This window comes from Chaetura pelagica, unplaced genomic scaffold, assembly GCF_000747805.2.
Source record: "Chaetura pelagica isolate M959 unplaced genomic scaffold, ChaPel_1.0 scaffold263, whole genome shotgun sequence".
Lineage (NCBI taxonomy): Eukaryota > Metazoa > Chordata > Aves > Apodiformes > Apodidae > Chaetura > Chaetura pelagica.
This window is the reverse complement of record NW_009952797.1, coordinates 676,535-694,499: the sequence shown is the minus strand read 5'-3', so window position 1 is coordinate 694,499 and position 17,965 is coordinate 676,535. Positions and strand designations below refer to the sequence as shown.

The following is a 17,965-nucleotide window of genomic DNA, read 5'->3' as shown; positions in this document are numbered from 1 at the left end:
AGGGTCTGAGGAGCAGAGGTGCAGCGGGAGGGAGGGAGGCAGGGAGGGAGAGAGAGAGGGAAGGAGGGAGGCCTCCTGCCACCCGTGTGCCAGGGAGGTGGGGGTTCAGGCCATCTCCTTCATGCCTGTTCCTCTCCCTGTGCGGGTCTGGGGGCTGTGGGCGACAGGAGATCCTTATGATCTTTCTTCTTTTAAAGATCAAGTGGAAGCCGGCCTAGTCTGAGCAAAAATAACCTCGCGTCTGGTTGATTTCGTGTGCTGGGTTTTTGTTTTCCTCGTTCCGTGGCAGGTCGGGCTGCTCAGCCAGCCTGGAGAGAAGGCTGGGGAAGGAACCATGTCTTCTGAATCTTTTTGTCTGGCTGCTCAGGCTCGGTTTGACTCCAAATGGTTGAAGACAGACTTACAGGTAAGGAGTTGGGTAGCTGTATTGCACTGTGACCTTTCAGGTGCAGACCAAGGATGATTTCAAGCTGAATAGCTGGTAAACAGAAGATTGCACCATTGCTTCTCAGACAGATGTGTGCAGGGTTTTTTGATTATGCTGATTTAAAGCCAATCCTGAAGAAACTCTAACTCATGTTGAACCGCAAATAGATCCGAGTTGTCAGTCCAGGCCCTGCTGCTTAGAAACAAGATGTATGTTATCTTTGCAGAGTGTCAAAGCACGTAGCTGAGTGTGTAGCATTACTGCTAGAACTCCTAAGTTCTTCACTTAGGCTCGTGGTAAACCTCTTGCTTGCTATGAGCTACCTGCTGTAATGCACAAGTGAACTGAAGGCAATGGAGGTTTGAATTAATGTTTTGAAGAATTCAGATTGGCTTTTACTGTAGTTGTTTGTATAACAGGTGTGGGCTTCCTTTAAATTTTGTCTTTTTGGAAAGGAGTTATTTTTTTTTGCCAAATACAAAATAGAACTGGTCTTTGTTGTTGTGTGCTGGTGTTGGGAGAAAATTTGCTTTTGCCTTGGAAGATGATCTGCTTATTTGTCAAAAGTTGTGTGATACAGGGATGAGGATATCATCATGTTTTCCCAATTCAGGTTTGAAAATTAAGTGGAAAATATAGAGGAGTGGTTCGGGTTTGTTTCAGATGAAATGGCAACTAGAGTAAGTCATGTCCATCTTCTTCCTTCCCCCAGATATTGCATATAGATGCCTTATGTTGAATTACCTTTCCAAGTTCCTGCTCAAAACTCTGACATTCTTGTTGAATTGGGCCAGCCACTGTTACCCTTTTATACAAAAGCAGTTGTAATGCAAAAGCAGCCTTTCTCCAGTATTTCACATCAAACAAGCTGAATCAGAATCAGAAGTGACAGATACAGCCTTAGAGGTTGCATTCTTTAGTAGGTCTTGTATGTAAATGCTATAAAATGACAGGGCTTGGTCTTAATTTGGCTAGGTTAAGTTCTGATTTCATCTTTTATTCTTACCAAAGTAAAATGTTTGATCCAAAGTTAAATGTTTTGGCTAATGTAGTAAGAGTAGTAGAAAACAGTTTGAAGATAAGCATATTGAGAAATACAGAACTATTTTTTGTTCCCTGGAAGTTGGCTTCTAGATTACTTCAATGATTGTAGAGGAAAATTTTAGCTGGAAAAGTGGCAATCATTGTTTGCAACAGCTGCTCACTATGCATTGTTTGTTTTCCTTCTGTATTATATGGGGTGCAAAATGTGACTGTTCATGTGATTTGTCAGATTTTGCATCTCATTTGTAGTTCCTTTTTTTTCTACAACCGTTTTTTCTGCTTATGTAAACTTTTGGCAGGAGGATTTCAGTCGCCATCCAAACTTTTAGGATTATTTTCAGCTAAGTGTGTATAAATTCAATGAAATATTTGTCCTTTATGAGACTGTTGTGTATTTGGTGTTTGTAATAATTCCTTTTAGTAATAAAAACCTTAAACTTGTAATAAATTTCTGTGAAGAAGCTCCTTTATAAATAAGATCTCTTTATGAGTAGACTTTAGAGTTAGACTCTTAATTGTCTGGGTACTCCCTTTGTTTTCTTCCAATCATGCTGTCGTCAAAATAATGGGATTAATGAAATAAGTGAACAGTAATCTTTTGTGATCTGCTGGATGCAAACATTACTTCTCTGGAATCTGAAGACTAGCCAGGCCTCCTGGGTGTACTATAATTTTCTTATTAGGTTAAGTTTTTTTGGTATTACACAGGTCCTCAGCACAGACCTTGGTCTGGATGTGTGTGTTCAGTATTTTAAAAAGTGTGCATGCGGATCTTGAATTACTCCTTTTTAATGTATTAAATGGTGGCTGCCTTCTGTCAAGTAAAGGCTTTTGGGCTATGGGGAATTCTTCTATTGCATGACTGACTATTTTAGCTGTTGGTTGACTAGCATGACCTAGCTGTGTGTGAAGCTGTGTACATTATAGGTATAAATCCTGTCTTTTAATCCTGTCTACAGGGTATGCTGATTTCCTACTGTGTAAGTTTTTACCGACTGACAATAAAAGGGCCTTAGTGATGTTCAGGAGATTCAACAGGAATTGAAAAGAGGAGGATAATAAATAAGAGAGATTTAAAGAAAGACACACTCTTTATGTGAATTAATCAAGTTGTCTGCAAATTACCGTGTGGAATTAGACCCAGAAACTCTTCACTTTGCAACTGGATTTTTAACTTTTCACTGCACGGCAGTCCAGGAGTGGATAGGTGGAAGTCCATGAAGAAACAGAATTATACTGGAGATTTCTTACCTTAGGACACATACAGAGAGTGATTAGTCTTTAACTTTTTGTTTGGTTGTTTCGTTTATAAATGAGGAGTATAGCTAGAATGAGAACTGAAGTGTTTAATTTGTTGGCTAGTAGTCTCCAAATTATGACTTGCTTTTTTTTTTCTTCTTTATCACTGTTGCCAGAGTTTGCTCTTCAGACTTGTTGGCTGTGGCAGTTATTGTAGATTAAGCCAGTGAAATCTCTCTGAAAATCATCAGATTCTTTTTTGTTTTAGCTCAAGATTATGTTGCATTAAGAACGTAATACACAATCTTATAATACGTGCATTAATAACTCTATGATACAGTGGTATTAATATAATACAGAAAGAATGACGTGTGGATTTTAGCATGGGTTGTGTTTAATCACCTGCACGCGTCACTCAGCTGTCATTCAGGACAAATGTAAATGTTGCTACTCAGTCTTGGGTGTTACTGTTAAGAGACAAAACCAGGGTGATGTATAATTACTGTTCTTAAGACTATATCAAAGACGCAAGCCCTTTTGTAGCAGTGAGCCTCTAGCCTGCAGGATTAACTGGTGTGAAATGTTAAGGGACCTATATCTTGACAGTATATTTTTGCTTATATTAGTTTATCTGAAACTAATCAATATTGTTATAGGAAGCAAAATGATCCACAGAGATCCAAGTGCACCCCCATAACTACTTTGTCTTTTTACTAACTTTGAATTAATGAATTAAACTATTATTGCATGCTTTACAGCTGCCAGCCTAATTTTGAACTGATTAGAAACATTTGTTTTATTACAAATGTAAGTTTCCTGGTGGAGCAAAATTAAGATATCCTGTGTTGTCTGAAAAAGCACAAACTGTTACAGCAGCTGAAAAACTAGGATAGTTCAGCTCAATATGAGGTAGAATCAGTACTCCAATATGTAATATGTTTTCATATTGTATGTATCAATAATGTGTGTAACATTGCCATTAATAAGGTAGTCTTGTCATGTTACAGAACAGGAGGATTTTGGTGTAGGCCACTTTTTCATGGATCATGTTTAACATAGTTAGTAGAAAGGTTAGTGTATAATTACATTTCCAATTACTATTTTTTTTAGATTTGAATGAATAAATTCAAGATCACCTACTTATTTATGTCTGTTACTAGTAGAAACCATCGCATTTATAGAAAAATCTGTGTGTAATGGGAGATCTTGTTCTAATGGCTATTTCCAAATCAGACATCCTTTTTTTAAATAGGAAAGTATAAAACATACAGAAATGGAAGATTAAAATTGTTCACTTAAACCTAGGTATCCATTTTGATGAGTCAAACTGTGCTTAAAATAGTCCTGACTAAGTAAATGTACTGTGCTACTATGTTAGAACCTTATGCAGAGAGCTTCAGTTAGTGATAGCTGAATAAGGAAAAACTAGAATTGCTGTCAGCTAGTGGGATGCACGTGTGTGTTTAGATGGTGTTTCTTAATCTGCTTACTCTGGATCCTAAAGAGAACTGTTGTACTTGATAGTAGGGGCTAGAGCTGAAAAACTTTGACTTTCCTGTAGTGTGGAATAAACTTTAGGCAACAGCGAAGGTGCAAGAACTGTCTACAATAGGAATATGGTGCATTTTCATCAGTTTTCATTGGCAAACTATTTCTGTCATGTTCTTTTGCCACACGGATGAGAATGGCCTTTTAAAAATGAAGCAGACACCTTGTAAGAGTTGCATCTAAAGTCTTTCTACCTTCCAGGTTTAATTTGGGGTTTTGATTTTCATGAAAATTCCACTCTTCTAGATCAGTGTATTTGCTTGTAAGAAGATAATGTAAATAAACAGTGTTCTGCATATTAAAAGCAGGAAGTTAGTGAAAGTTGTTTTCTCTATTTTGTTATTTCCTATTAATTTTTTCATAGTTCTGGTTTTCTGATGAAAAATGAAGGGCTTATATGAAAGGGAGACACCATCCCTGGATGTGTTCAAGGAAAGGCTGGATGTGGCAGCCCTTAGCGCCATGGTCTGGCGATGTGGTGGTGTTAGGTCATAGGCTGGACTTGATGATCTTAAAGGTCTTTTTCCAGCCTTGGTGATTCTGCAAAAGTTCTTGTAGCAAACTGCAAATGGGAGCTCCTACATTTTGAAAGGAAGTTTGCGATAAGTATTTGTAAATTTAAAAAAAATGAAGTAATCTGTCCCTCCAAAATAAATTATTTCCAGACAGAGGGGTGGGGACTGTAAGTGGAGCGATAGGTTAGAGGAATTAAACTCACTGTTTTTGCCTATATTCTGCAAATGAACAGAGTTCAGAAAATTACTCTTTGAAGTCTGAGGGAACTGCACAGTTCTTCTTTGTGTATGACCATTAACTGTTAATAGACTTCTGCAATAAATGGAAGACTAGTAGACTGTTTCTGTGGGGACATTTCTTGTTAACTCCAAATCTGTTGGAGTAATATGAGGCTGCTGAACTTTTCTGGCTTTGCTATTAGAGCTTTAGAGCACTATGTTCAGATGTAACAATGTTTTGCTGTGCTTTGTATAGGTGTGATAAGCAGCTGTGGTTTCAGTCCGTGCTTCAGCAGGGAAGGAAGGAAGCTATAATAAAATACTGAAGAAGACAACAATGAAAAAGGAAACACAATTGAATGGATTATAACAAGTGAAAACAACAGAGAGGCTTGGGAAGGGATTTAACTGTTCTGTGATTTTCTCCACCATTAGAGGGCTGAACAAGTGTGGTGTTTTTGTTTGTTTGATGTTTGTTTTGTTGTGCATTTTTAAAATAATATTTTTCTTAAGAAATAAATGTAGTCTTTAAAATACAGCCAATGGCTAACTCAGAAGTAACTGAATGATAGAACAGATTCTTTCTCCCTTCTTCCCCACTGGCAATTCTGAGGTGAAGATTATTTAAGTAGCTTATGTTTTAAATGTGTATTGACATTTTGTGATTATGAAGTCACTTTCTTGAATTTTCAGTGCAATTATATAATCAGGAATCCTACCTAAATCAGTCCTTGTTCTTTTGTATAATTTTATTTTCCTGGCTTCATTTGTCTTGAGCTTGAATTAACATTTACAGAGGTTTTTATACTTTCTGTGGGGAAGTTTATGAAAACACATCAAGGACATGATCTATCGTACCACATGGAGTAAGCTTTGTTTGACTTAAACAGTTGATTTTAGAACAAAATCACAGTTGCTGATTATTCTGAAAGTAACTTACTGAAAACAAAATTCTGATGCTTTGATAATTCTCAGAATCTGATCCAGTTACAGTTGCAAGATTTAATTTTCTTGCAGTGTAAGGAAATGTTAATGCAAGTGCCTTATTCTCTAGAGTTGAAGGAGATGGATAATGACCGTGAACTGTTAGAGTTCTCTATTCTTAGAGATGCCTGGGGGGGCAGCAAAACTGCCACCCTGGACTTCTGAAGGGCAAACTTTAACTTGTTGAATAGCCTGGTTGCCAAAATCCCTTGGGAATCTGTTCTGAAGGGTATAGGAGTCTGGGAAGGCTGGACACTCCTCAAAGAGGAAGTCGTGAAGGCCAGAAACAGGCCATCCCCACGTGTTGTAAGGCAAGCAGGTGGCACGGAAGATCAGCCTGGCTGAACAGGGAGCTTTGGCTGGTGCTCAGGGAGAAAAAGAGAATCTATGGCCTTTGGAGGAAGGGACAGGCCACTCATGATTACAAAAATGCTGTGAGATTAAACAGGGAGTGAATTTAAAAGTCCAAAGCCCAGCTAGAAATTAATCTGGCCTCCATGGTAAAGGACAACAAGAAAGGACAACAAGAAAGCTTCTATAAATATATTAACAACAAAAGAAAGACCAGAGAGACCCTCCATCCCCTGTTAGATGCAGGAGGAGACATGGCGACGAAGGATGAGGAAAAGGCTAAGGTGCTTAATGGCTTCTTTGCCTCAGTCTTGAGTCACAAGGCCAGTTATGCTGAGGGAATCCAACTCCCTAAGCTATGGGCCAGGGCCCAGGAGCAGAAGGATCCCCCCACAATCCAGGAGGAGATGATCTCCAGTGACCTGCTGTACCACATGGATGTGCACAAATCCATGGGGCTGGATGAGAGGCACCCAATAGTGCTGAAAGAGCTGGTGGGGCTGCTCACCAAGCCACTTTCCATCATATATCATCAGCCCTGTCTGACTGGAGAGGTAGCAGCAGCCTGGAAATCACGCAGTGTAGCCCCCATATATAAGAAATGTTGGAAGGATGATCTGGGAAATTGCAGGCCTGTTAGTCTGCCTTCAGTACCAGGGAAGCTGATGGAAGAGATTATCTTCAGTACAGTTATGTGGTACAAGCAGGACAACTAGATGATCAGGCCTCGTCAGCATGGGTTCATGAAAGGCAGGTTCTGTTTGACTGATCTCCTTCTAGGACAGGGTGACTACTTATTGAACGAGGGAAGGGCTGTGGATGTTGTTTTACCTTGACTTTAGCAAGGCCTTGGACACAGTTTCCCACAGCATTATCCTAGAGAAGCTGTCTGCTTGTGGCTTGCATGTGCATACACTTTCCTGGTTAAAAAAATCCAGCTGGTTATGAGTTGTGTTTCCCAGGGCTCAGTGCTGGGGCTGCTCCTGTTTAACATCTGATGGATGATTCAGATGAGGGGACAGAGTGCGCCCTTAGTAAGTTTGAAGATGACATGAAGTTGGGTGGGAGTGTCAATCTGCTTGAGGGCAGGGAGGTTCTGCAGAGGGATCTGGACAGGCTTGATTGATCAGCCAAAGCCAATTGTTTGAGTTTCAGTAAGCCCAAATGTTGGGTCCTGCATTTTGGCCACAACTCCCAGAAGCACCACAGGCCTGGGGAGGAGTGGCTGGAGAGCTGCCCAGCAGAGAGGGACCTGGGGGTGCTGATTGACAGGCGACTGAATATGAGCCAGCAGTGTGCCCAGGTGGCCAAGAGGGCCAACACCATCCTGGCCTGCATCAGGAATAGGGTAGCCAGCAGGACCAGGGAGCTGATCTTATCCCTGTATTCAGCCTTGGTGAGGCTGCACCTCGAGCACTGTGTGCAGGTTTGGGCACTGCAGTATAGGAAGGACATTGAGGTGCTGGAGAGAATGCAGAGAAGGGCAGCTGGGCTGATGAGGGGTCTGGAGAACAGGTCTTATGAGGAGAGGCTGAGGGAGCTGGGGCTGTTCAGCCTGGATAAGAGGAGGCTGAAGGGAGACCTCATTGCTCTCTACAACTCCATGAAAAGAGATTGTAGTCAGACAGGTGTTGGCCTCTTCTCCCTAGTAACCAGCAATAGGACAAGAGGAAATGGGGTCAAATTGTGCCAGGGGAGGTTCAGATTGGATATTAGGAAAAATTTCTTCACAGAAAGAGTGGTGAGGCATTGGAACAAGCTGCCCAGGGAGGTGGTAGAGGCACCATCCCTGGGGGTGTTAAAAAAACGGGTAGACGTGATGCTTCAGGAGATGGTTTAGTGGTCATGGGGTTGTAGGGCGGACGGTTGGACTTGAGGATCTTGAAGGTCTTTTCCAACCTTCATAATTCTGTGATTTACTGCCAGCTCTGCTGGAGATGGCAGCAGCATATGCCAGCAACCAAACTAGTTATTTGTCTGCCTTAAGTAAATGTTGTACCAGACAGAATAAATTACAGTTTAACCGCAGATGTAAGATTAGCAAAAGCCTGGACTGAGGTCTGCCAGTTTACAGTACAGTGGAAGTTTACTTTTAAGGCTTATTAGTCCCTTGCCTTTTGACCTTGGGATAAGTGAGCAAGGCTGAGACTTGGGTCTGTGGGAAAAGTATTAATTTGGTGAGATACATGCCTTACTGATGCAGAGACCAAGACATGGTCTGTGGATGGGAATGTGTGAGAAATGGTGGAAGTGGCTTGGGGTTTGTGAAGGTGAGATCTGTAGGAGATGAAGGTATGTGGCTGTGGTCCTATCTGGGAGAAGGTCAGGAGATGTCATTGCAAGAACAAGGGAGGTCTTGGGCATGGGGAATGGCATTTGATTTGGTGGAATGAGTAGGAGGATTAAGAAGACATGCCAAGGTGGTAAGGCAGTGATTAGCTGTGATGGAGCATGGAGCTGCTTCTACCTCAGTCTTGGGAAGGCAGGATGCAGGTGGTGGGGTAAGCAGGGACTTTATTTTTTTACAGTGTGTGCATCTCTGGAGCTGTTGCCAGTTACAAAAGTTCAGTGAAAATTTAATTATTCTTAATTTGTTAAGTTACTTAGTTTGTCAGGTTCATCCCTTTAAACACTCACAAATGAAGCAACTAAAATATTAGAGGGAAAGATGTCCCAATAAATCCAGGAATCTAGTGAGAGAATGCTAGACTTTACAAAACACAGGTAGTTGCTCTTGTACTTGCAGCCCCCGTATGTCAGAATCAATGGAGACACCAAATGTGTTTTTCTTCTCTTGCACTGTGCCATTGCTTGCCTTGTGAACTTTCTTTAAACAGTTGAGTGGAAGAAGAGCCATAATTTTGAGGAAGAGCAATATTTTTTGGACAACAAAAACCAAATAGATGTTTTCCAAATTTGTTCTGGACAAAGTTTTAGTTCTATTGTCTCATCACTCGGATGTGTTGATATACTCCTTGCAAATGACTGAATGCAAGAAATACTGGTGGGAGAAAAAAAAAAAAAGTGTATGTGCTTGTGTTGTCTGATACAGTCTTAAAACACTGTAGAAAGAAGGAAAGAAAAGCAAGATTGTGTAGTCAAAGCAGATATTTGACTTTTCTACCATACAGTTGACTTACTCTTATCTTCAGCTGCTAGTTTCACAGGATCACATATGGTTGAGGTTGGAAAGTACCTCTGGAGGTCACCTCATGGAAGTACTTAGAATCTCAGGCTATAAGGAGCTCAGACCTATTTCAGAATCATATGATAGTTGAGGTCAGAAGGGACTGATGGAGGTCATCTGGTCTAACTCCACTGCTCAAGCAGAGCCACCTATAACCAGCTCCCAGGACGATGTCCAGATGGCTTTCAAATACCTCCAAGGATAGAGACTTCACAGTCTCCCTGGGCAAGCTATGGCAGTGCTCCATGACCCTCACAGTGAAGAAGTGTTTCCTAGTGTTCAGAGGGAGCCTCCTGTGTTTCAGTTTGTGCCCACTGCCTCTTGAACTGCCACTGAGCACCACTGAGCAGAGCCTGGCTACTCTTCTTTGCACCCTCTCTTCAGGTTTATACACTGATGAGTTCTTCCTTTGAGCCTTCTTGCCTTGAGTCCCTGCTTTCTCAGCCTTTCCTCATAGGGGACATATTCCAATCCCTTAATTATCTTAGTGGCCCTTTGTTGGAGTTTCTCCAGTATGTCCATGCCTTTTGTACTGGGGAACCCAGAATTGGACCCAGTATTCCAGGTGTGGCCTCATGAGTGCTGAGTAGAGGGGATGGATCAGCTCCCTCAACCTGCTGGCATCACTGCTCCTGCTGCAGCCCATGACACCCATTAACCTTTGTGACAAGGGCACATTGTTGGCTTATATTCAACTTGGTGTCCACCAGGATTCCCAGGTGCTTTTCTGCCAAGCTGCTTTCCAGCTGGGTTCCCCCCAGCACACATTGGTACATAGGGTTCTTCCTTCCCAGGTGCAGGACTTTTCAATTCTCCTTCTTGAATGTCATGAGGTTCCTGTCAGCCCGTTTCTCCAGACTGTTAGGTCCTTCTGAAAGGCAGCACAACTCTCTGGCATATCAGCCACTCCTCCCTGTTTCTACTTAAGTGAAATACTTCTTCTGATGAAGTTGCAAAGTTTCTATTACGGTTATAGAATTTTGAAATAATACAAATAAAATTGCTTGAATGATTTATCGTGTAAAAACTCAGACTTTTCTTTCACTTTTGGCTATCATAGTGGCAATTCACTGTTTAATATATCTTGCTGACCATCGACTAGATTAATAGTGAACTTGTTATAGTTGGAATTGAGTTGCCCTCAGTTATTACAGACTAATTTGTTGTAAATACTGTTTCTTAATTATCCTTCCAGTTGGTTGCTTTGATTATTGCTACAAAAAGTTCAGAGTTCCTTTGCTTTCAGGCATGTCTCCTTTTCCCGTTCCCCCAGCACATGTACCCCTGGCAAAATGTTAACTACAACCTGAGTAACTGTAAAATTGTTTATCTAAAGGCTGCTTATGGTGGAAGCTTCCACATGAGATACTTGGGGAAGGAGGGGGAACTCTCTCTGACCTATAATCTTGGTGGTTTCTCTATCTTTATGCAACATACCAAGAAATTGACTGATAAGAATTTGAAGACCAGTCCCAAGGCAGAAGATACTTTGTTTACTTTTTCAGTTTCTAGTTTCTTGAAGAATTTGGATAATCTTTGAGCAATTTGAAAGGATTAGAGGTTAAAATGGAGGAAACAATTCTTGATTCTACCTTACAGCGTTGCTTACAAAAGTTGTACATTTTCTGCAATAATACCATGATGCATTGTGAGGAACCTTGAATTGGAAGCCTGTAGACCTTTAGATTTTAAGCTTAAGGGCTGTGAGAATAATTTTCCACACCAAGGAGATCTGAGAATGTAAAATAAAATATATGAAAAGACAGTTTAACAAACAAAAATGTTATATTTATGAAAACCATAAATTATTATGCAACCCATCTGGAGAGTTACCTCCCTAACTATTTTTCAAGCTTGTATTTTAGCCCAGGATAGCATTCAGCAGGTGAATGTTTGAAGAAACCTTAATCTTTGATGACATAAAAGCCAAAAATAGTGAAAGAGTTGTGTTTAGCTGTTTTTCAAAAATAACAATTGTGAAAAATAATCTCCTTAAATGCCTTACTAAAGTATATGACCACATCTGATGAAGGAGAAAGTGAACATCAGTTATTTTTGAAATAGAGACTTAGAGCAATGCAAGACATTCAATCAATAGTGAATGGTTGATTTTTTTTTTCCCCCCATTTTGTTGAAATGCTACTTTACTTAATACTACTACAGTTTTAAAAAAATTAAGCCAGATGTCAAGTTTTTAGCAAAACACAGCGTATTTGCCAAAGTTCTACGTGCTATCTGGCTCTGAAGAACAGGGACTGTACCTTTCAGTAAAACGTGGTCACTGTGCAATTTTAGTGCTGCTCAATTCATAAATCACAGGTTATTTGAATAATGTCTAGCTCATGCTGTGTGATTCTTTTCCATGTTATCCCCCTGAGGCCATGAAACAGCAAGTGACAAATATGTACATTGTGCCAGTTTGTTTTTCATGCTGAAAGAAAAATTATTGAAATAATTAATATGATTTGGAGTGAATTTCTGAAGTATGCAATATGGAGTCAAGAAACTTCTGTGGTGATTCAGTGTGTTACTGTGTTGTAAAAACATGCAACTTCTCTTTAATTCTTCATATTAATTGAGGTTAGCTAGATCATCAAATGACACCTCTGCTGATGGTTGTGACTCTTAAAACCTGTAATCTTTAAAATATCTTTAGGAAATAGATAAAAATAAAGTATAAGTGAAATTCTGTGTATAACGGTGTTTTACAGCAGTTGTGTAAGTAGCATCTTTGTATTATTCGTCACTTAAAACACGTTGGATTTGAGTAGTTATGTAACACAAAGATGCTTCAAATTAAGTTTTCAGTGGGCTTGGATTTTGTGGGTTTTTTTAACTGTCTCCACTGCACCACTTTGGTATGCTAAAGTATTCTGTTTTTCAGTTTCACATACTTCCCTCCTCCCTTATGCTATACAGTTGCAAATTATAGCCTGGTTATTATGGAATTCACTTGGGATGTTGACACCTGTTTTGCAGCGTTTTATAAAGCAACATTAGTAGAAGACAAGTCACGGTCATTAGGATTCTTCAAGGGAGATCCAAATTGATAAATCACTAAGAAGCTCCAGTTACAACCGGTGCTTTCATGAGCACTTCCAGCGGGCACAGCTCTGCCCTCTGTTCTAGTGCAAGTGTTTGTACCCCTGCACATGGAATGCACTGGGAGCTGACCTGGGCCAAGGCTGAGGCAGCTCCTCTGTGGCTACAACTACATGAGAGGAGGTTGTAGTGAGGTGGGTCTTGGCCTCTTCTCTCTAGTGACAGGACAAGAGGAAATGAGGTCAACTTGCACCAGGGGAGGGAGGTTCAGATTGGATATTGGGAGAAATTTCTTCACAGAAAGAGTGGTGAGGTGTTGAGCAGGCTGCCCAGGGAGGTGGTGGAGACACTGTCCCTGGAGGCATCAAAAAAATGGGTGGATGTGGTGGTTTAGTGGAGATGGAGATGGTTTAGTGGTCACAGGGTTGTAGGGTAGATGGTTGGACTTGAGGATCTTGAAGGTCTTTTCCAGTCTTGATGATTCTGTGGTTCTTTCCACAGCCAGTTCCATAATCTTATTCAGCAGACAATTGTGCATGTGCCTTAGCTGGTGTGGAAGAGGAGGCATTGCAGCAGCTGGAAGGAAGAGGCAGGGCTGTAGGGGTGCTTTGTACAGCAGGTGCAGCACCAATTCTGTTTGAATTGGTTAAATACATTTATGAATCTGTGCTTTGATGTCATGTGCTTTGGTTTAGTGTCCAGCTCTCTAGTTGCTGATTTAGAGAGGGGCCTGTAATGACTTTCATGCTTCCCTATTTTGTGACTTTGTGCAGCTTGACTTTGTTTGGATAGCTTTTCCTGAAGGGAAAAAGGACACCCCACTCCACGCCTCCCAGGTTATCACATGATGTCATCTTGAATGTGTGAATAGTTCTGAGGTGACTTAAATCCATGCTTTTGATGGGAATTTTTCCCCCAAAGATAATTCATATTTTCTGTATTTGAGCCTATTTAAAAGTTAGTGTTTTCAGCTTGCAGTCTGAAAATAGCATAGCTAGAGAATCAGAGATCCTGAAGGTCATTTAAATTGTTATCATACAAACACACAATGAATATACCAGTGAAGCAGTGAAGTGATGCACGTGTTTTCTTTCTTCTGGGACAAAATATAAAATCTGATGTATTTCAAGTATTAGCATGAGGAAAAAAATTGGTTTTAACTATATATAATATATTATTTTCGGCAGCTCGCTTTTACCCGAGATGGACTATGTGGCTTGTGGAATGAAATGGTAAAAGATGGTGAGATTGTGTATCCTGGAACAGAGTTAACACAAAGTGGTGAACTACCTCCAAGAAAAGGTATGAATTTTTAAATTTTTTTTTCTTTGTAATTTTTTTTTCATCTTGATGATAAAAATGAGTTCAGATTTCATACCATCACACAACTTTGGTTTGTAATCACCCATCTATACAATTTGCAGGTGTTCATGTTTTGAATTAAATGCAATTGAATGTAGATTATTACAAGTGTATAGAAAGGTACTGTCTTAAGCCTTCAAATGGGGGCTTACATTTGTTCCAGCCTTTTGAAATTAAACTTCATAACTAGGCTTGTTATTATGTGAGAGGCTTGGCAGTGTCCTTTTGTTTAGTACGCTTGGTGTGTTTACAGCTGAAGCCTTTGTTTAAAGGAAGTGGACTCAGGAATGGGGTAGAGCTGATACTGCTGTTTCTAATTTTGTTTACAATCTTCATAAAGTGACTAAAAAGGTCAGCTAAAAAACTGTCAACAACATGACTGAGAATGTAGTGCATATTTTTAATTTATTTTTTTTTTAAATTTGTCTTCCAGTATACTTGAGAGCAGTTCAAACACTGCTAATCATACAAATTGCATTTTGCCCTTCTGCTGATTGTGGTGTTTTTTTGACTCCTTATTGAACAGACAACTAATCTTGTCAAAAAAGGAAAAGGTTTATGTTTCCTAATCTGTCTGAAATGGCTTGTCAGTAATTTATATGACCCTCAAATAAACTAAACTGTCTAGAAGAGTGGAAATACTGCCTTTGGTAGCAGTGAACTATTATTTCAGTTTCTGTTACTTTGTGAACTTTACTGTTGGATAGATGGGATGTTCCAAGCCAGCAATGCTTAATTCCTGATGGTGCATATTTTTTTTGGTGGTACCAATGATTTGTCTCCTTTAAAAAAGGAGGGGCAAGGGGAATTATGAAAAAAAGTCTTTTTCAGAAGAGGAAGTTATTTCTACAGGAATGAAGGCAAGATAATTGTTTTATAAGAAGAGACCAAATTATAGTGTCCTGGGTTGTGGGTGGCTGGCTGGAGTATGGACTAGAATTGTGCTCCTACCTGTTACAGAGCTAGAAAACATTTTTGTCCTTGCTCTGATGCTGGCTCTGTTGAATATTGTTGTTGACAGTGGACAAAAATACAGCTGATCTAACCAGAAGGGCTACTGCAGCAGCTGCTCATTAAATGAGCAGAGGTACTATATTTTTTTCTTAAAATTGTCTAGTTTCATGTATATGACTGAGAGACATCATAAAGTTGATGCAATGGAGAGTTATCCCCTAAATGAGCCATGCAGAATGCTTTTCACTGACAACTCATGATAGAGATATTGTGATGGTCGTGGGATAACATTTCAATGTACTCTGCTGTCATGTAGCAAAAAGATAAAAAACATCTGTAATAATACAGACAATATGTTAAAGTAAATACCTGGAAGGATCAAACAGTATAAAGTTTTAAAGGCTGTGCGATACTGTTACTTAAAAAGAATTTTTCACAGTTTACTCTAGAAAAAAAGATACTTATTTTGCCTTAAAATGTCTGTGGTCCAAGGTGTAATGAGGCTTTTGAAAGCATTTTTTTTTGTATCTCTGCATGGGTTTTTTGGTGGTTTTTTTTTTGGAAAACAAGATTGCCACATGTTGTTTCCAGTATTGTGTTGACCTTAGCCAGCTGCCCACCCAGCTGCTCTCTAACTCACCCTTGTCAGTGAGACATAGGGATAAAAGAAAGTGGAAAAGTTTATGGGCTGAGATAAAGCCAGGGAGATCACTTACCAGTTGCCGTCATAGGCAAACCAGACTTGACTTGTGCAAAATTAATTTGATTTATTTCCAGTTGAGATAGAATTGTATAGTGAGTAACAAAGGTAAAAACTAAAACACCACCCTTCCTTTCCAGGCTCCTTTATAAGAGTGAAGTGTAGGTATTAAATAGCACAGATTCCATCTGCTCCTTTTCACAACTGGAGTGTCTACCTTATACATAGGTGCTGCTAAAACATCTGTTTCTTGAGAAGCTATAGTAGTTTAGAAATTTGAACATAGCCTTTTCAGGCTCTTAACTGAAAGAGAATTAATACATTAATTCTAAAAGTTAAGTTAGCCTTCATAAATGCTGTTGTGCTGGCCTGCAGGATTGGTAAAATGTAACTATCTTGTTTACTAAACCTGAGTTTTGAAAAGAAAAAGCTAATCAAGACTACTTTTGGTCAGTGTTGATCAGATTGTATATTTGATTCCATTATGCAGTAGTGAGTTTTGGAACCAGAAAAAATGGTGATGAATTTGCATCTCTGAACTTGCAGCTCAAATTGTTTCATGAAATAAAGAACTAGAGTATTTCAGACTGTTCAGTTGGTAGTTACTGTTTTGCATAAATGATCTACAAATGTAGTTCAAGAGGCAAGGTTAGCGAGTGTACCAGTAATGAAATTTATGTAAGAACCAATGCTTTTATATTGAAAGGAGTATGTTTTAGTCTCAGTATTCAGATTCTGCTGCAATGTTGACTAATTTGGAGATAGACAGAGGTTGCTGTAAGCAATCCTTTTTATTGAGGCTGTTTTAAGAAGTTTTGGTTTATACACATCCATTGTAAGCCCTTTTTCTTCACTAGTGCTACAGCTGTTGATGCTGACTGTGCTGTTCAGAAAAGGCGTTTCATAACTGCAGAGTCTATCAGCAGTGGCAGTGGACTGGAAGAACATGCTATTGATAGCAAAAAGCATTCCTTTTCTCTCTAGGAAGAATATGCAAATACTGTTTTCTTTTCCTCTGTTAGCAAGAACATTTGGTTAGGAGCAACCTCTGTGTTTTATCTCCATGGCTCTCTCAGAAGAATGTTTGATAAATGTGTTCATTAAAATGTGTTTGCATGTTTCCAAGTATCATCTGAGGACACAGCTGTGACAGTAGTGATGTCCAAATACAGGTGCACTTGCAGCATGGCATGTGCTTAAAAGATAATCAGGCTGTGCTCAGGAAATTTGTATGAGGTTTAAATCTTGTATACTGGAACCTATGTACTGAAAAGAATACGAAGTATTAAAATAATGTTACTCTTACTAAACTTTTAAGTTAAAGAACAATGACTGTAAATTTTTAAGACTACACAGGTCTCTTTTTGTGGGTTGTTTGTTTATTTTATTTATTTATTTTAAACTTTAGACTTCTGTAGATGTGGGAATTTCTGTTTCAGTTAGCTATTTCAAGTTTCAGGGCAAATATATAAAATTGTCAGCTTCATGCCTCTGTTGTGCCTTTGGTAAACATTGTGGGCTTCCTGTTATTTTCTGCTCCCTCTTTCCTGAAAGTGTGACCTTTGTCAGCCTCAGGCTGTTGAATCCACAAGCCCCCTTCAGTGTTGCACTGGCAAATAGATTAATGAAGTCTGAATGCCACAAGTGATTCCAGATGGGCTGGCAGAAACCAAATCCTTATAATAAGAACAACAGCATGTGGGAATTGGTTATGGTGGCTACCAGTCAGACCACATATATATCCAACTAGTAGCAAGCAGAAGTATACTCAGGGTCCTGCTTTGAGCTTCCTTTCTCGTGTGTGAAAGAACTTGTTAAAAGTGAAAAGTGTCTCTTCACTCCGTCTTTTCTGCCTCCCCCAACTCAACTATATTTGCTGTACCCAGTGGCTCAAGTTTTTAGTGTTCAGCTCTGGACTATTATACTCCCTTTACAGAACAGAAGGAAGCCTGAACTCACCCCATTGGACTGTTCATAAGTGTACTTTGTATATTCAACAGATATCTTAAATAATGCATTTTTTAAAATAGTATACCAGGGTAGGAAAGAAATTTTATTTCTGATTAGGGTTTGTCATCTGGGCATCTACACCTAGAACACTGTGTAAACAAGGTTAGCAAATGATTGGGCATGCATCCTTCCTTCTCAAATAACTACCAATTCAAATGTATGTGTGTATATATATAAAATGAAAGCTCTTTGACAGAAAACAAATTATTATTTTGTATTGCAGCTGAAATACTAGAGCTGGGACTATCAAATAGTATTTTAGAGTGGTTATAAAATATAGCCCTTGCTTATTCATACTGCCTAACTTCTTGCCTTATGAATGGCAACATCTGTTGGGAAACTGATGCAGGATTTTGCTTTTTGCTGAGGCATTCTTGACTGTG

At 39.5% G+C, this 17,965-nt stretch overlaps 1 protein-coding gene across 1 annotated transcript in view; it reads left to right on the top strand.

Annotated features, from left to right (window-relative positions):
• Nucleotides 1-334: 334 nt before the first annotated feature.
• The window catches only part of LOC104386253 (E3 ubiquitin-protein ligase HERC2), a 117,271-nt gene continuing 99,640 nt past the window's right edge, over nucleotides 335-17,965 (top strand). The window contains exons 1-2 of the mRNA XM_009994825.1: nucleotides 335-406; nucleotides 13,744-13,858. Of these exons, the coding sequence (XP_009993127.1) occupies nucleotides 335-406; nucleotides 13,744-13,858 (187 nt within the window). The remainder of the gene's footprint in view (nucleotides 407-13,743; nucleotides 13,859-17,965) is intronic.